Source organism: Boeremia exigua (assembly GCF_020726555.1).
Source record: "Boeremia exigua strain MPI-SDFR-AT-0100 chromosome Unknown C7974scaffold_5, whole genome shotgun sequence".
NCBI lineage: Eukaryota > Fungi > Ascomycota > Dothideomycetes > Pleosporales > Didymellaceae > Boeremia > Boeremia exigua.
The window spans coordinates 215,172-234,091 of record NW_025763522.1 but is presented as its reverse complement, the minus strand read 5'-3'; the positions used below and the strand labels follow the sequence as shown (position 1 = coordinate 234,091).

The window sequence follows — 18,920 nt, the reverse complement described above, 5'->3', positions numbered from 1 at the left end:
TAGCACCAGCAACAAACACACAATGTGGCTCAACTTGCCGCGACTTCTGTACATCTTGCTGGTACCGTCGTTGGTGATTGGCAAGATTGATAGGTAGGCTTCTTCTCATCAAAGATGCATTGACGGTGCGCTGATGCTACATTTAGGGAAAAGGTCGTTTCGCAATTCAACATCAAACGCAATAGCTTGATCAATAACGAGACAACCCCTCTCCAAGTTGGCAATGGAAACTTCGCGTTCAACGTAGATAATACCGGTCTTCAGGTATGTCAAGACGCCATTAGTGATCTCCGAGACTGATAAATGTACGAAAGACGTTCCTGCCCTTCAACACCCTGTCCTCTTGGGCATGGCACAACGATTCGCTCCCGGCCAATGGGTAGGCTGTTTCAAGACATTGTAAACTTAAACATACTGATCGGTCTCTTAGCGAGTTACCCTCCGATTACAAGGGCTTGCCAAGGGACACATACGGCCGGGAGGTCTTCTACGATATCCCAGATCCGAAATTGCGACAAGCTACTCAATGGTTGATCGGCAACCCAAATCGAATTAATCTTGGGCGCGTTGGCTTACGGTATAAAGGGGACACGCTACAAAAAGCCGACATTAAGAGCCCAAATCAAGAGCTTGATCTGTGGAGCGGAGTGGTGACATCAAATTTCGAAGTTGCTGGTAAATCAGTCAAAGTTGTTACTCAGGGAGATTTTGACTCTGATGCTGTGGCAATCAGCATTGAGTCTGAACTCATCCTTTCTGGCGATCTGCAAATCGAGCTGGACTTTCCATACCCGCCGATCCACTCAACACAGTATAAGTATGAGGTATTTGCTGGCGTCTATGACTTCCCACTCAATCACACCACGACACTGGAAGGAGATGGAAGCGATCGCACATCAGCCCACATCCAACATGTGCTACAAGCGACAAGCTACTTTATCAACCTACGCTGGCCGAAACAGACACCCCTGAAGCTTAGCAGAAATGATCCTCCGAATTCGACTGCCGTCACAGCACACCGATACACTCTGAGTTCAGTATCGAATACCTCATCTATAGCTTTCACCACTCATTTCTCGCCTGACTCCCGCGTCCCCAGCTTTCCTGTCAAGATCCAAGAGAAGAGCGTTCGAGAGTGGAACGCATATTGGAAGAATGGTGGTTTCGTTGATCTGACGGCATCAGCAAACCCCAATGCGACTGAACTCCAGCGGCGAATCATCAAGTCTCAGTACCATGTGCGTGTTAATAGTGCAGGAAGTGGTCAGCCACCTCAAGAGAGCGGTCTGATGAACAACGGCTGGTATGGTACGTCACGGTTGGGTGCGAATGTTACGATATGCCACTAACGATGTGAAGGCAAATTCCACATGGAGATGGTCATCTGGCATCTTGCTCATTGGTCGACCTGGGGAAGGCAAAAATACTTTGACGGCGTATTTCCAGAACTATACGAGACATTGCTTCCTTCCTCGATCGCCCGTGCGCAGTCGATGGGCTGGGAAGGAGCCCGATGGCCAAAGATGACAGAGTTAGAGACCGGTGTCAGCTCTCCAGGAGACATCAATGCGGTACTCATGTGGCAGCAACCGCACCCCTTCTACCTTGCGAATTTGGCATATCAGGCCAATCCTACAAGAGAGACATTGCAACGCTGGGACAAAGTGCTCACTGCAACTGCCGACTACATGGCGTCATATCCTGGCTTCAACAATAGAACAGGGAAATTTGACTTAGGACCACCAGCATATGGCGTTACTGAGAACACGCCCCCGAACTCGACGCGGAATTTGGCGTACGAAATCGCATACTGGCGCTATGGGTTAGACGCCGCCATTGACTGGAAGCGGAAACTGAATCAAGCCGTTCCCGAAAAGTGGACCCATGTAGCCGCAAATCTTGCGCCGCCACCAATCGTCGATGGTCTGTATGCTGTGTACGACGGGCTGAACAGTTCCTGGTGGAGTGACCCTAAGCTCACTGGTGACCCGCGCAGCCTCATCATGCTTCAGGGTATACTCCCCGACACACCGGCAGTCGACCCCGCTGTTGCTTTGCGCACCGCAGATAAGGTCTGGGACATCTGGGGTGATGCACGCATCCGTGGATGGGGACGCCCCGTGCTCGCAATCAACAGTGCAAGGATCGGCAACCCTGAACGCGCGATTTATCATCTTACTGCCTATGACTACTGGAAGTTTGATGACGCTGGCTTCGCCATCAGAGGTGGCGACGGAGGGACACCACCGCCGTTTATGCCTGGCAACGCTGGTTTCTTACTAGCCGTTGCGTATTGCGCAGCTGGATGGCAGGGCTCTGAGGGCGACGCGCCAGGCTTTCCTAAAGACGGCACCTGGGATGTGAAACACGAGGGGCTTCTGAAGGCGTTGTAAAGACACTTCCTGCAAACGAATGATGTTTACATTCCTAAGCTCTAAGATGCTGCAAAGGTTAATCACGTGTTCGCGCTACACAAACCCGGTTCTCTACATGCGGCCGCACGAGCCTCGATCATAATATGGAACGTTACACATGGTTCCAAGTTGGGTAAGCGTCAACGGCGGCGGCTTAAACTCAAACCTAGGCAAAGAGCAGCCGTAGTATCAACACTGTGCTGAAAGCAGCATACCTATCCAACTTACTGAGTTTTCATTGACTTGAAATTTAGATAAAGTGCTGCTCACCATGGCAAGACAGTCTCAACTCACGCATTGCTCACTGAAACCATGGCGCCTTCTTTCTCTCGCATCTCTTCCGGAGCACTGCTCCTTGCTCTCGCTTACAATGCACGGCCCGTGAAAGCTGACTTCTGGGAAGATGTCGACAACTGCAAGCTTGTGCTTGATGATCTCCCCGCAGATCTCACGACCGACTTCTGCTATGACTGGACCTACGGTTACGAACCAGAGGATGAGTATGTGACCATCACCGATTACCCAGTCACTGTCACCGAGTACCCCGACTCGAAGACCTGTGAGGGTGAGGGTTACTCAACGACCACTAAGTACCCCGAGTATACGACTACGCCTGAGCCTTCCAAGAACTACTGGGCAACTGCGCCAACTTCTGGCACGAACGGAACCACGGAAGTGCCTTCTGAAACGACCAGCGTGCCTGATGAGACTACTACAAGCTCGTCTGAGATCACGGGATCGTCTGAGACCACCGACGCGCCGGAACCCACAGAGGTACGTGATTTGCACGATCTGATTTGAACCATGACTAAGCTCTGTAGACACCCGAGGGCGAAGGTGATGCTGATGTCACTGTGACAAGCACCATCTATACCACATACTGGACGTAAGTCATTGCGCTACCAGTATCCTCACCGTTTATTGACATCTCTCAGTACCTCGACCATCTATGATGACTACCCAGCTGCTACACCAGCTCCTTACCGCCGCCAAGTTCGCGCTTCCTGGTGTGTTGATAGGCCCTGCCGCCTTGTGCAGTACGATGACGATACCATCGTCGAGGCCTGCAAGAAGTATCTCCCCCTGGAACCCCAAACCAAGACCGTCAATGTCCCTGGCTACACCGTGACTATCACCAGCTATCCCACCGACTGCAAGAAGCCTGACCCCTACCCCGTCGAGGAGGAATATGAGCCATACGAGCCAGAGCCCTACAAGCCCGAGCCTGAGCCCGAGTACCCTGAATACCCTCCCGAGACTCCTGAGTACGAGCCCGAATACCCAGAGGAGAGCTACCCTGAGGAGGACTACGAGGAGAAGCCAGCTGGTAACACCTTTGACAACAACTACTCCGGCCCCGACGGCCCGAAGCCCTGGGATGACAACGAGCAAACCAGCGAACTCGCTGATGCAATCGAGCAGGGTGGCTACGACGATGCGTTAGAGAAGGTCGGTCTCGACGATGCTGAATGGAATGCCATCCCCTCTGATTACGGAGAGGCGGAGCCCACCGACGATTACTATGAGGACAGCAAGCCAGATTACTATGAGGACAGCAAGCCAGATTACTATGAGGACAGCAAGCCAGATTACTATGAAGACAGCAAGCCAGACGACTATGAAGACAGCGACGATCACTATGACTCCGAGAGCCCAAAGCCGTGGGATGACAATGGCGACGCCAGCGCTTTTGCCGACGCGCTTGAAAACGGAGGCTGGGATCACGCGGAAGAAACAGTCGGTGATGGATGGAGTAAGTGAGCCAGATTGTGATGAGTAGGTGTGGTCTACTATACAATCAGGGCGTAGAGGGGTGCGAGAGACGGAGTGTATATGCTGAAAACTATTTCGATTCGGTGTCAATACGTGGCAACGAATGAGCTGAGATAAAGCAGTAATCATAATACTAATGGTCGTTGTATGAGAGAGGCATGCTGGTGTCCAGTGCGTCATGATTTCCAAGTTGTTGTGAGAGATCAAATCCATATCCGGGAGGGACTATGTTCTTCAGCTATGCAGAGCAACCTTCTGGTCTTTGGAATTCTTTTCGTCTCTTTACTTGTGCTATGGTGTCTGCCGTCGTTGCAGATGACGAGTTCGTGCTCACATCGCACAAGGACGTCACCCTCCTCTAACCTCTCAAGTACAAGCAGTGCATATCCTATTACATTGACTGTCACCTTACAATACGCTAACCTCGTCCGTTGCCTGAAGCTAAACAATGATTTCGTGAGGACATGGCTGTGTTCTCGAGCAACGTCATCGCCATGTCGATGAGCAGAATCGAGCAGCCACACCTTGAAGGACTAGAGTGTTGCAGACGCAGCTATGGATTAGCAGATAGGCTCAGGGTGCTCAGTACTGAGTCGGGGCTGAATCGGAAGTCCCTGCAAACTTGTGATCGAGGTTTCCTCGAGGGTCGGGGTTGGGATCACATGGACCCAACCCCAACACAGCCTAGCGCCATCGCCGGTCGCGGTCGCTGTCCTTCGCCTGCAACCGATGCAAATGAGGCAACAAGTAATGATTGGCTGACAGATGGCAGAGAATGCTGCGAAACCAAGAGCACTCGTGACCATAGCACGGTATCTTTGACGGTTCTGGAAAGACAAGATGTACATCAATTACTGTCACATCGAAAGTTTACCTGGGAGCGGCAAAGAAGCAGTATAAATTGTTAGCTCAATATATCGCGTGGTGTGATACATTACTGAGTTTGGAATTTAGCGGCTGCTTCAAGGTGTATAGGTCATGGAAGCAAGAGAAAGCATAGAAGTGGACAATGCCATTTTGAGCCAGGCTTCATTGTGTTGGAACTTATGCTCCCGAGACACTTGGCTCCTCCCTTCATCCCACGCTCTGGGAACTACGCGAGCAGTATCGGGCAGGAAACTGTGGCAGTGGACGACACTCGGCGTAGCTATGATGTTTTTGAAAGAATCAGAAGAGCTTTCAAAACTTATGCGCTGCAAGAAATTCAGCTGCGAAGTGTAAAATAGGAGACTGTGTGGAACATCATTTTTACGCAAAGGAGGGTCTAAACATTAGAGAAGATGTAGCAGAACGCACTAGATATCTGAATATTGTGACCAAAGCAGCAGAAGGAGGGCAGGTTCCTCAGCGAACAGAACTTTTGCACCGCGACAGAGTATGTGAATTCAGCGGGAAGATGCGACAGAAAGCAACATGCCCCAACAGTGTCAACGCTTTTGAAGAAGCAGGAGACATGGAAGTAAGTGTTGAGATTTTAGAAGAGTAGGAGGAGTATCTGACCCTATGGGCTCTGATTCCAAAGTTTAAGATAGAACATCGTGTTGAGAGAGGTGCGTATCACAGAAGAAGATGCATTTCCTGTCTCCTCTTCCATCGTTCCGGGCAACGTCTAGACATAGAGAGATGGCATGGCAGAACACATCGGACTGGTCAACAAACGCTTTGAGAGGAACAGAAGATATCTGATCAATAGATGATCAGTCACGGAATAAGCAGGAGAAGCATGCAGACTTGTCATTGATGTTTTTGTTTCTCCAAAGCCGCGACTCAGGAAAGACAGCACTGAAAACAGTAAGAGCCAGCAAGAGACATCGGGCGCACACGGATACTGTTCAAAGGGGTGAGAAATATCAACGACTATGTAGTGAGATCTAAAAAGGGCAGGAAATACTTGTAGTTGTCTAGCTTATTCTTTTTTCCCCGACCGTTGCTCTGGGTAGAGTTTCGGATTGAGACAGTGGAGCCCGAAAAAGCCATTGCGAGCAGTGAATTTACTTTCAACGAGCAGAATACATGTCTAGAACCCATCGGTTTTTTCAAAAACACAGAACAAGACGTATCTGGTAGAGTACAAATCTCCTTTGCTCCAATGTCGCATCGCAGAATAAGTTCTGACAGAAGATATACAGATGTCACCGAGATAATTTGGGAGATGCAGAGTACGCACAGTGTACCCAATTGGGGATTTCAGAAAGAGTAGAAGAAGCCAAACATACTTCCCTGGGTATGTGTTCTTCAGCAAAACAGGAGGACATAGACATGGAGGGAAAGTGTGACAGAAGACATCGGGCGAACCCGAGTGCATTTCAGAGGCGCAGAACATCTAGATCGTAGATTGATGATTTTCGAAAGAGCAGAAGCTGTGAAATTTGTGAAGAACGCAAAAATTTCAAGAAGGATCAAAAGCCTTGGAACAGTGAGACGGCAGGCTTTAGGAGAAGCAGGCCGAGAGATGAGCAGAAGCCGTCAGGTTCAAGTCTATCGGTAGAATATCAGAAGGAGCCAAAGTCAAATTGTTTTCCATCATCCACACTTTGGTTTTCGAGTGTGCTGTCTTAGAGGGAGCACGAGACATGAACTCATGCTCTTTCGATTCTGGTTTCTTTGGGTGAAGAGCAGTACATTAAGAAGGTGTACAAGGTGGCATACGTGCGCGGAAATGAAGTTTATATACTTGGGTTCCTATACTTCCACGTGACACGAGCATGCTATCCAATGTCCCGTCAGGCTGCACGCTGGGGGCTTGATGCCGTATACGGCTGCGCGCTAAGGAGACCGCTGCGTGCGGAATGGATACCACGCACCACACACATCACATGCGGCATTCCGCACGAACCTGCATATCCTCTACAACACCTCAGGCACCGCAGGTACATCGAAAGCCACAAAAAGCGCTGCGAAAACCACCACAAGCACTGCCTCCTGCCGCACCTAACACTCAATGCCTCATGCTGCACGCCGAATACTGCACGCCTTGCGCATTGTCCCACGCTCGGCGCACAGCGCTCGACGTTCGAAGCCCTGTGCTGGTTTCATATCCATCATTCAAGATTCACGTCGCGGCTCACACCCCCGGCCGCCTACACCACATCTGACGTACCGCGCCTGACCGTAATCTTCTTACGCAACGATGTGAAGATACGCTGGGTTTGGAAGGGGCAAAATGATGAACTGGCTTCCCGTGACATTCAAAGGACGGGAGCAGGACACATGTGCAGACTCAAATGTTGACTACGAAAGGAGCAGAGAGAGCAGAAAGAGCAGAAGTTATGTATTTGTCTGCTACGCCTTAGAAGTAGTATGAGCCATATTCAGCCTCTTGTAATTATAGAAGGAGCCGAAGAGGCAGGCCATGCATCATGGTTTGCAGGACACACGGAATGAACCTACCTCCTGTCTAAAGGGGTAGAAGGAGCAGAACTCGTAACATAGACCATTCTTCGATGCTGATTCTAGCAGAAAGAGGGGGAGGCGCAGAACACATTGTATGTATGTCCGGACTTGGAAGGCGGAAAACATGTGACGGGAAATGACGCCCGACTCTAGAGCAGAAAATACTCGTATAGCCACAGACTGATGAACGCAGCCGACGTCACCCTGATCTTCGCGGTCTTCAAACGATGTAGAATACATGATTGGTACATCAGTCCATTTCTGAAATGAACCGGAGGACAGAGAATATCAAATATTTCCGGTATTTCATTTTCCAATGGCGCAAACGAAGCAGCAGAACAATACATGGATGCCGCATCTCGAGTCTTGAAAAGCGGAGGGGCCAGACTACAGTAAACGAAGTAGCCCGGAGTTTATTTTGAGAGGGGCAGAACTCGTCGGTAGAATCGGACTTGGTTTTAGAAGGGACAAAGAAGCGACCACGTTGTTCCTAACTTCATCAGTGGATTTGAAGCATGGCCGAAACAGCAGAGAAGCAGCGGATTCCGCGGCGTCGCCACAAATTCGTTTTGGCCATTCCCTTAATTCGTTTTTGAAAGGCGGAGGAGGGGCAGAAAGAGCGGAAAGGCTAATCACACATCGTCATTCAACGGACAGATGATCAAAGGATCAGACCTCAGGCATACAAGCTCGCTCTCATGACTTTAAAATGATGTAGAGTCTCAGGAAGAGCAGAAGGAGCAGCCACACATGTTCTCGAACACGTGCATCTGCAAGGGAGCAGACCATGGGTATGCGGTCTGTCCTCGTAGACTTTGAAGTAGCAGGAGGTCAGGAGGAGCAGGGGGAGCAAAACATAGAACTTGTATATTTGCGTTATTTAAGAAGTTCCGAACACGGAAATGCACTCTACCTTTTGTAGCTTTTGAATAGCGCAGAGTGCTAGGAGGAGTGGCAAGAAAGCACAAAGTGCAGACCACATATAGTGGAGCGTTTTCCATTTCCACGGATGCCAAACAAAGGCATGAGTGATACTTATTGAGGATTTCAGATAGTTCGGTGTCTTGGAACAAGTAGAGAGAGCCAGCCACTTCCGTATGGCGATGCGTTCTTTCAAAGGCGGCGCTGGAAACGGGCATTCCAGCATTTTATAAGGATCGGGACCTTATAAGAAGAAGAGGGAGCAGAAGACGCAGAAAGAGCGGAACACAGTTCTTGTATTTACTCGGTATTTCAGAGGTGCAGAGCACACACTCTCTTGTTTCTGCTGTTTTTGGAAGGCGCAGGAGGAGCAAGGAGAGCAGGAGGAGCAGAAAACATTTGTTATTTGTGTTTAGGTCGAACATGAGCATGGAGGCTTGCCATTTTGATTTTCAAAAGGAGCAAGACCTTGGGAGCAGTAGAGAGAGGAAAGAGAGGAAAGCTCATAGTAGTGCCCTTGGATTGCGTTCACCATCGCATCACAGTTTCAAGACCAAAGAACACATGCCGTGCAATTCTAAAAGCTTTTGAAAGGGGAGAAGGAGCAGGAAGAGCAGAAGCAGCATTACCGCATATGAAATGTGGTTTCGGGTTTCGAGTGTTTTCAAGGGTGGAATTGTAGACGAGTGTGTGAGAGAGGAGTCGTGTGAGAGGAGTTGTGTGTGTGCGCGAGTAGAGGTTATATACTCAAGTACCCTGGAAGCGTGAGCTTCCAGGGTATAGGTCATGATCATCACTGAGGAGCAACGGGCGCAGAGTGAGCTAAGAGAGCAGAATTCGTTCAACGGACTTTATGAGGAATTCAAACACATGCTTCCTGGCTCTCATCACTTACGAAATGCGCGGCAGGCGCAGAGAGCGTAGACCAGGTATCGCTTGCAGTCATGATCTATTCCAAAGACCCAGAACGCATATACTCGTCGTCGGCATTTCCTGGAGATGCAATGGAAGAGGCGCAGAACAAACATAGTCTGAGGCCTCTTCATTTTCGAACTTTTAAGTTTTCGCCCTTCTAATTTTCTGGTGTGCAATAGTGGCCATGGGAGGTGATGGAGACAGGATACGTGCAAAACCGTGGAGGCTTATATACCTAAGTACCTAAGCATTCAAGGACCCAAGGGCTTCTCAAAATCCTACGTGACGCACCATCCAACTACCCATATATGCAGAAGGCAGGCTCGGAAGGTGCATAATAAGCAGACAAAGTGAAACCCTTAACGTGCAGCTACACTCGATCTCAAAGGCACAGAACGCACATGGTTGTGGTCTCTTTCGTATTTAAGGAAAACCTGTAGGACCTCAGGAGACGCAGAACAAGTATGGCCGTGATTTTTTCATGTCTTGAAGTTTTTGGTTCTAGATTCTGGGCGTGGGGTGGTGAATTAGAATATGTGGAGAGATACCTGCGGAAGCGTTAATGTTTATATATATACCTAAGCAATCAAGTGCGAAGACTTCCATGCCATACACCGCCTAGAACTTGCAGTAGGCGTAGTAGGCGCAGGACGTCAGGAGGAGCAGAAAGAGCGAAGAGAGCAAATCACAAATCTTGCACGTAACCGAACATTTGAAGGCGCAGCAGGAAGAGCGAAGCACATTCTTGGTATTTGTTATCCCTCTCAAAAGCACAGAAGGCGTAGGCTTAGTAGTCGACGCAGAAGAAGCATGTTCTTAAGCAGGGCTTCCTTTCGCCTTTAGCTGGTTTCAAGTCTTTTTGAGCGTGAGAGGGTGGAAGAGGATGTAGGTAGAGATCATTCAAGTGCGTAGACTTCCGCATAACATGCTGTCCATCCTCCTGGAACGCTTAGGCGGTACAGACGCAGTAGAACAAGCATACATGGATGAGATTTCATCTTTGGGCTTTTGGATTCCAAATTTCCAACCTTGCCGTCGAGAGAAAGATTGTGGCAGGGTATTGTGAACACCATCCAACCATCTGGAATGCACACAAGGTGTAGGAGGCGCAGAACGAGCATACTACCCACGTATCTGAATTCTGAAGTTCTGGGCGCTTCAATTTTATCAGGCTCATTAGAATGTGCAGGAGGAGCAGGAGGCGCAGAGACGGAGGCCACCGAGAGGGAATGAATATTTCACGCCGAAACTTCGAGTTTTTGCGTTCTTGGTATTTAGGTGTGGAATTGTGGGAAGTGAATATGAGAAAGGATATGTCGGAAAAAAGATAGATTCGAGAAGAGAGGTTCATATACCTGTCTGCCTGTGGCGCACGAGACACAGTATTTGTGTCCCCGAAATTTGAAAGAGAGGCAGAAGCCATAGAGAGAGCATGTCTCCCTTACAGCAAACTTTCAGGTTTTCAGCGCCGGTTTTTCGAGGGGGGAGGAAGAGCACACATAGGTCTGACCATCAGCACAACGCAGCAGACATTTTGAGATTTTATTCCGGTTTTTGGTTCATGGGTTGATCATAATCTGGATTTAGGAGCCGCCACCGCCACTGGTCTTGGACCATGCCAAACTCCTTTGCTTTTTCGGGGCAGAAATATGTGTGTAGAGGTGTATGGCGAGAAGGAGTCGCAGAGGCAGCAGAGGCAGCACATCGAACATTTGACAATTCGTTTGCGTATTGAAGCTTTAAAGACCAGTTTTCAAGGGAAGAAGAAGAGCATATGTGTGATCAAGGCATGTGTGCAGAAAGCGCAGGCAGGAGCAGCATGACTGCCGTTTGTCCGAACGTTGAAACATTTAGACTTTCGGCGTCAGTGTTCAGAATCAACAAAAAGGTACGTAAGATAGAAGAGATGCGCGCAGGAGAAGGTGTAGAAGCCACACATCCTACTGCTCGTTGAACTTTCGAACTTCCTAACTTTAAGCGTCGACTGAGGGTGTGATGAGAAGATGCATAATACAAGTAGACGTGCAGGAGACACGTGTGAAGAGAGACTCACGAGGAGCGAGCGCAGCAGAACAAGCATGCCGCCATGCTCTCGTGGTTTGAAGTTTTCAGCGCCGGGTTCCGAGGGTGGAGACGGGAACAACAGGGGATGCGTGCAAAGGAAGGCGCAGAAGCCGCATGCATGCCTCCTCTACCAAGTTCTAGTTTTGTGTTCAACCTTCAGTGTGCATTACGGAAACATGTGTACCTAGGGAGAGATGCGTGTGAAAAGCGGGCAAGGAGTAGGTGCAAAAGGGCGCAGAGAGAACATGAGAGTACATAAAGACCATTTGTTTAAGCACGTAAGTTCTTGCCTCTAGCGTTCGAGGGTGGGGTAAGAACATACGTGGCAGCAGCTGTATATGAGGCGCAGAAGCAGAAGCAGCAACATCAAGATAGCTTCCCCGTTTTTAACTTGTGCAAAAAGTGTGGTAGAGAAGAGGTATGCGAGAAGATGCAAGGGGGATGTTTGCAGAAGCCGCAGGCAGTGCAATGGCATCTCGTTGCCCTCATTGACTTGCAAATTTTCGCCTTTAATCTTCGGGTGTGCAATACGGCAGCATGGTTTTGCTTCCAAGATATCGCCTTCGGTCTTCAAATGCGGAATGAGACATTGTCAGAGAAGATAAGCGTAGAAGCCGGAGAAGCAGAGGCAGAAGCACATCCCGGTCACCCTTTCTGGCTCCTGAATTCTCACCTTGAACTTTCGGGCGTGCAACAGATAAGAAGAATCATGCATGCGTGGAGACATGTGATCAGATATTTATAGAGACGTGTAGGCAGGGGCATGCAAGCAGAAGAGCGCCAAAACAGCATGGGGAAGAATTTCGCGCATTTTAATTTGTGTAACAAGAGTGTGTTAGGGAAGATACATACAAGCAGACATGCGTAGAGACATGTGTAGAGATGTGTTGGCAAACACTTGAACAGAAGGCAGCGCACAAGGCGCAGATGCAGCATAATGTAGACCTCTCCCTATTTCCGCTTGTGCAGCAATAGTGCAGTAAGAGTGTTTAGTAAGAGACACAAGAAAAGCCGTGTTAGAAGATTTAGGGGTAGAAGCCGCGGAGGCAGAAGCAGCATCGGTCCTGAAGTTTCCAATTTTGACCCTTGCATCAAGAGTGCACCAGACGAGAGCGCATGACGAACACATGTTGTTTAGGCTCTCACTTTTGAGCGTGTAGCAAGCCCGTTCAAGGAGGGGTGTTTATGGAAATGTGCAAAGAAGGAGCTGAAGGCGCAAAGGAAGCAGAAGCAGCATCGGTTCGGAATTTGCCTGTTTTGGCTCGTGCAGCAAGAGCTCATAAGCAGAGACATGCGCGGAGACATGCAAGAAGAGACATGTATCTGATCAGAGAAGTGCAAACATGTGTAGAAGCGTAGGGTAGCACTCTGCCGCAGAGCCACATGACTCCACATCTTCGAAGTTTTGGACTATTGGCTTTTCGATCGACATACGCGCAGATGAAGAAGCAGAACCCGCAAACAGCCCATCACTTTTGTCGCCACATCGTTGAAGCTCTAGACCACAAGGCATGCAAATTTCCAAAATTCCCAAAGGCACAGAACGCACATATTCCTCATCTGTTACCCTTTTTGAGGACGAAGATGTGCAGAAAGAGGAAGAAGTGCAGAACCAACAGAGAAAGCATCCAGTGTTAAGCTTTTCCTTTCAAGTCCGCAACAAGAGGATATGTGTTGGGTGAGAGACGTGCAAAGAGAGAGCGAGAAGACGCATGGGCAAAGATATGGAGGCGGAGACAAAGCCTCTGGAGGGACAGAGAGAGCGAGGAGAGCAAACCATGCTTCTTGTATTCCATTAAGTTTTAAAGGCGCCGCAGCAGAAGAAGCAGGACACATGCCTTGTATTTATTGCCTCTTTTGAAGGCACAGAAGGCGCAGAAGGCCCATGCTGTGGTCTTTTACACCTTGTCGCCTTCGACTGATTTCGAGTGTTGTTGAGCGTGAAGCGGTGGAAGAGGATGTAGAGAGAGATGCACGCAGAAGCGTTGACGCTGTACATCGCCAGCAGTACTTTTAGAGGCGCACAACACGGTACCATATCCATTGAGATTCTGGAGCAGGCAGGAGAAGCAGAGAGCACATGCCCGCCACATGTCATTGTTTTCTTATGATTTGGAACGGGGCAGCGCACATTCATCATTCTGATCCAAGATTTTGATTGCAGAACACATAGCGATGTTCTCGCTGCTTTTGGCGGCGCACAACATGTCACGGCGCGAAAGTTCATCGAGACTTTGGAGCATACAGCAGAAGCCGAGAGCGCAGAGCACATCCAACGATTCTTCTGATGCTTTAAAAGGGGCAGCGCACATTGGACCTTTCGATTGAGTGTTTTGAATGCAGAACACATGCGCTCGTTCTCAAGCCTTTTCCAGGAGCCTGGACGAACATATATCTTGCAGATCAGAGTTTTCCAGCAGAGCAAAGGAGCAGCCCATAGAGTTGACCTTGGGTCGATTTTCGAGGCGCGTAGGACGCAGGGGAGAACAAGTAGAGCATATGAAGTTTCGTGTCCTGCCCAAGAAAAGCAGAAGACATGTAATAGTCGGGTAATAGCTTTTGTAGTCGAGGATTTTCAAAGAGCGGAGGCGGAACACATTACAGCTTGTTTGAAGATATTCCAAGGCCCAGGAGGCACAGAGTCCATTGATCCGTTCCAGTGTATTCGGAGCAGAACACATGCAGATTTTCGGTCTCAGGTATAAGCTGGACCAGGAACGATTTCAAAAGGAGTAGAACACACAGTTCTTCTTCACACCCATTTTACACAGCCCATATCTTAGCGCTTTCTTGATTTAAACGGAGCTGAACGCATCGTTGCTCGTATTCAGACCTCAAGGGAGCGAAGGAGCAGAACATGCAATCTTCGATCGCATCCTTTCGCACAACCCATGCACAAGAGCTGATTGAGTTCTAGAGCAGCTACATACACAGTTACCCCGTTACTTAGACATTGGAGGGCGCAGAAGCAGCGGAAGCGGCAGCACGTTGCGTTGCCGTGCAGCCGTTTTAAGCGGCAGAACACGTGACGTGCCCAGTATTCGGTTTAGAGGAGGCGGAACGCTGCGACTAGTTTTGAATCTCCACAGGGCTAAACTGGTAGGGGGCCATGACTTACCAATTATGGAATCGAATAATAGCCGAGTTACCTCAAAACAAAACCATTACAAAGCACTTGAAGCTTAGGTAATCCCGCTCTAAAAGCACACGGCAGGGACTGAGGCAGAGTATGCAGCTTTTAGATTATAGACACACATACTCCCGTATCTCTCATCAAAGCTCGCTTCAGTGGTTTAGTGGTAAAATTAGCCGTTGCCATCCAGTTTCGGCTAGCCCCGTGTTCGATTCACGGCTGATGCAATTCAAACTTTCTTTTTTGCGTCCACCATATTTTTGTTCCCGTAGTGTCTGGATTATGGTAGAGGTAGACTTGAGAGGAGCAGGCAGAGCAAACCCTATGTCGTCCAATTGTAGAGTCTTAACAAGCGGACCGCATTACTTGATGGTTTTTTCATTTTGAAGCAGCAGGAGCAATCCGCATGCTATTGTCGTTATTCTCTTTTTCGCAGTGCAGGAACGCTGGACATACTGCATCCGTAGCATGCATTTCTGGTTGATTGGAGGTGCGGAAGTCGTGGACAGACAGAGCACGACCATCCTAATAATTCACCGGCGCTCTCGAAAGGCGGAGGACATATGCCCCATTTAATGTCCTTTTTCACACCGCCCATGAATACCACCTCATTGAGTTTGAAGAAGCAGAAGAAGCAGAAGGAGTGCAGACCTCAGAACAGATTCTATTATGTGCCCTCGCCTTCCCAAACGACCCATGTTCTCAGCGTCAATAGCTTTTGAGGCGCAGAAGGTGCAGCCTCCATCGAGCTTCTTGGTTTAACTTTCACAGAGCCGAAGGAGTAGATGCAGAGTACATTTCAAGTGCTCTCGCCTCGCAAAGGCGCAGGACACGTGGCGCATCTCTTGTTGTGTTTTACACAAACCATGTATCGGACTTTGTTGGGTTTTAAGGAGTAGTAGAAGGCGCAGACTGTGTCAGTTTTCCGGGATGTTAAGGAGCGGACGGGCAGAACACATGTCTCATAACTATTTTGCCTTTCAAGAACGGGGAGAGCAGAACACAGCGCGTGCTGTAGTAAGGCACAATCTTGGAGGAGTAGACGGAACACTCAAGGTAGACACGCAGCTCTGCGAAGGAGCGGAAGAAGCAGCCCGCATCCGGAACCAACTCTGTACATTTCGACACCAAGGTAAAAATAGGGATCAAGGGCAGAAGCACATTCATTTCCTCTGATCGAGTTTTGGCCGCCAGCAGGAAACGCATCACAGCGTATGCATCATGCTTCAAAAGGCGTGGAAATCGTGTACCTAATACTTCAGAAGGCGCAGAAGGCAGAGAGCGCAGACCCCATATCGGCTTTATCTTTCCCTTTGCTGCAAGGCGCAGAGCATATAGCTAGCCCTGTCTTGATTTCAAGGAGTAGAACTTATCAAATGTGCTTAACTATAGGTCTGGCTGTTCAGCAGCAGAACACATATGTTGCCGCGTTTGTTGATTTTGAAAAGGGTATGTAATTAGAGGAGCACAGAGAACTGCAGAAGCGTAGAAGCCACAGCACTCCGTCGCAGAGAGGACATGACAGTTGCCCATACGTTTTCGAAGTTTCAAGTTTTCGACTTTTCGGTCATCCGCGCAGTAGGTGCAGAAACCACCGACAGCCCCCTATATGTCTACGTCGTCGAAGTTGTAGACCACAAGGCATACAGATTTCTAAAGTTTTCGAAGGCGCAGAACGCATATCTCATCAGCAAGTATACTTTCTAAAGGACGAGGTGCAGGAATAGAAGCCGCAGCGCTTCGCCGCGGGAAGCACATAATTCCAATATCCAAACATCTTCAGAGATCCATGTTTCGAGTTTCGATTTTCGAGTTTCTCATGTCGAGTTTTCAGTTTCGAGTTTCCAGCTTTCCAATCGTTTCCCACGCCTCAGAAAGCGCAACGCGCAGCAGACGTAGCAGATGTAGAAGCCGACGCAGGCGGAGACCATGTGTCGTACAGTAGGTCAATTCCTGGAGGCGCAGAACGCACATAGACCGCCTCTGTTTGCATTTTAAGGAGGAAGAGGTGCGCAACGCACATCCACTTCCTATCTTTCGCTTTCAAAGCAGGAAGAGGCGCAGGTATAGGAGGGATTGCAGAAGGAGCATAGGCAGATTGGACAGTTGATTTCGTCGTTTTCAGGTAGTGTGTGCATCAAGAGTGTTCAAGGTACTGGAGGCGAGATATGCGAGAAGATATGTAAGCAGAAATATGGAGGCGGAGACATACACAGTGTCGTCCTTTCTTTAAAGCAGTCGGAGGCGCAGAGGGCGCAGAAGAAGCATATGGTGCAGACTTCCTCTTTTTCATGTGTGCAGCAAGAGGACCTGTACAGGAGAAGAGGTATGCGAGAGACATGCGAGCAAAGGATTACAGAGGCTGAAGAGGCGTGCAGAAACCGCAGAAGCCACAGGAGCCACAGAAGCCGCAGAAGCAGCATGCATGTCACTTGCGTATGTTTCCAGCCTTTCGTTTTTCAGTGTGCGGCAGGGCCTAGTGTTCAAGGAGAGACGCGTAAGGGGATGTGCGCAAGGAGACATGCACGACATAAGGTATATGAACACAGGGCAGATTAAAGTACACACAAGTTGCAGGACGTGCAGAAGTCGCTGAAGCCGCAGAAGCAGCATGTATCTTGAGTCGGCAATTTTCAGTTTCCAGTTTCCAAGCGTGCAGCAAGAGTGTCGGGATGATAGAGGCGAGATGTGTGAGAAGATACTGAAGCAAAGACCTGGGCCGACACATACGTAGAGAATACGTAGAGATATGTAAGAGACAGAGATATACAGAAGCTGCAGCAGGCACAGAAGAGACATACAAACTCGTAAAAAGCGTTCTAGTTTCCGAGTGCATTGAAGTGTGCGACAAGAAGTGTGTCAAGGTGTTGGAGGCAAGACATCTATCACGCCAATATCTACAGACAGAGCCTTGCAGGCTAACACATGCACAGAGATGCATAGGAGGAGAAGGTGTGTAGAAGCCGCAGCAGGCGCAGAAGAGACATAAAATTTCTTGGAGGAGACTTTCAGTTCCTGAATGTTTTCAAATAGAGGAGGAGAATCATGGGTGGTAATGCTTCGAATTTTCAAGAAGTATTATGATGTTGGTGGAGACATCCAGCCTAACACATACACAGAGATACATAGGAGGAAGATATGTGCAGAAGCCGCAGGAGCAGGGAAAGCAACATTCACCTTCGGAAACTCAGTTTCAAGTTTTCAAGATTTCAAGTGTTTAACCAGGGTGTGGCAGGGTGTTGAAAACGAGATGTGTGAGAGCATCTTAGAAAAGGTACAGGTGCAGACATGCGTAGAGATCTGTAAAAGACAGAGATGTGCAGAAGCCGCAGGAGCAGAAAAAACAGCATGAGCCTTTAGACAGTGCTTTTCTAGATTCTAGGGTTTAAGTGTGTAGCAAGAAGTGTGTTAAGGTGTCAGAGGCGAGACATGCATCGCGTTGAGATTTGTACGCAGAGTCATGTAAGCCCTCGCATGCACAGAGACATGTAGAAGGAAGAGACGTGTGTAGAAGCGTAGAAGCAGTAGAAGCAGCAGAAGCAGCATCAGACTTGAAGAACCGGAATTCTAGTTTCCAAATGTTTTCGAGTGTGTAGCAAGATGAGTAGGCAGAGACACACAGGCAGAGATACAGCCGACACACAGACATGCGTACACAGCCGTGTACATAACCCACAGAACCCACAGACGAGCCACGCACTGCTCTAGTCCAAATCCCCAGTCCCCGAGTGTTCTCAAGCGTATATCGAGAACCACATACCAGCGTGTTAACGTTGAAGAAGAAATGTGTGTAAAGACGCGTGCAAAGAGATTAGGTACGTGTGGCCGCCGCCGCAGCAGCAGGCACGACGAGACATGAATACTCAGAGACGGGTTTTTAGGTTTCAAGTGTTTTCAAGTGTGCAGCAAGAGTGTTAGGATTTCGGAGGCAATGAAGATCCGCGCAGAGCCGTCCCAAGAGCCGTTCAAAGAGCCGTGTAGAAGCGCAGAGCCCGCAGAGCCAGCATCGATGATTGTGGAACGGCTTTCCAGTTTTCTAGTGCGCAGTGCGCAGTAAGTGTGTTCAAGGAAGGAGTTGGAGACAAGATGCGCGGAACCAACTACGAAGACATGTGTTCAGGGGCGAGGAGGAAGCGTAGGAAGCGTGAGGAAGCGTGGAGGAAGAAAAAAACAGCTGCGCAGGCGCGACGAGAGCAGAGTGTTTATACACCGCACCCGCCTCACGCCACACGCCCGCGCACCGACGCGCCGTTTAGAGCCGGTGCTACGCACCACATGACGCCTATGCTGCGGCACTGCATCGCGGC

General features: G+C 49.2%; 3 protein-coding genes and 1 non-coding gene across 4 annotated transcripts; 3 read left to right on the top strand and 1 right to left on the bottom strand.

Moving 5' to 3' along the window:
* Window positions 1-22: 22 nt before the first annotated feature.
* C7974DRAFT_471226 (Six-hairpin glycosidase-like protein) lies at window positions 23-2,393 on the top strand (the record flags this gene model as incomplete). Its single annotated transcript, XM_046146496.1, has 5 exons — window positions 23-93; window positions 147-264; window positions 315-379; window positions 431-1,308; window positions 1,360-2,393. The coding sequence occupies 5 exons, from the start codon at window positions 23-25 to the stop codon at window positions 2,391-2,393; spliced, it is 2,166 nt and encodes a 721-aa protein (XP_045997720.1).
* A 320-nt stretch (window positions 2,394-2,713) lies between these two features.
* Window positions 2,714-4,355, top strand: C7974DRAFT_423398 (uncharacterized protein). The gene is made up of 3 exons (XM_046144382.1): window positions 2,714-3,188; window positions 3,236-3,300; window positions 3,350-4,355. Exons 1-3 carry the CDS (start codon window positions 2,727-2,729, stop codon window positions 4,173-4,175), a joined length of 1,353 nt encoding a protein of 450 aa, XP_045997719.1. The 5' UTR covers window positions 2,714-2,726; the 3' UTR covers window positions 4,176-4,355.
* Window positions 4,356-11,169: 6,814 nt separating this feature from the next.
* On the bottom strand, window positions 11,170-11,955 carry C7974DRAFT_375103 (uncharacterized protein; the record flags this gene model as incomplete). Its single annotated transcript, XM_046140190.1, has 3 exons — window positions 11,170-11,271; window positions 11,470-11,607; window positions 11,803-11,955. 3 exons carry the CDS (start codon window positions 11,953-11,955, stop codon window positions 11,170-11,172), a joined length of 393 nt encoding a protein of 130 aa, XP_045997718.1.
* A 2,807-nt stretch (window positions 11,956-14,762) lies between these two features.
* Window positions 14,763-14,840, top strand: C7974DRAFT_t70. The gene has a single exon. It is a non-coding gene; the product is annotated as a tRNA-Gly (tRNA).
* Window positions 14,841-18,920: the final 4,080 nt, after the last annotated feature.

Coding starts and splice junctions, on each gene's coding strand:
- C7974DRAFT_423398 (XM_046144382.1), top strand. CDS start 2,727: ATGGCGCCTTCTTTCTCTCGCATCTCTTCCGGAGCACTGCTCCTTGCT. Junction 3,189..3,235: donor ACGCGCCGGAACCCACAGAG/GTACGTGATTTG, acceptor TAAGCTCTGTAG/ACACCCGAGGGCGAAGGTGA. Junction 3,301..3,349: donor ATCTATACCACATACTGGAC/GTAAGTCATTGC, acceptor GACATCTCTCAG/TACCTCGACCATCTATGATG.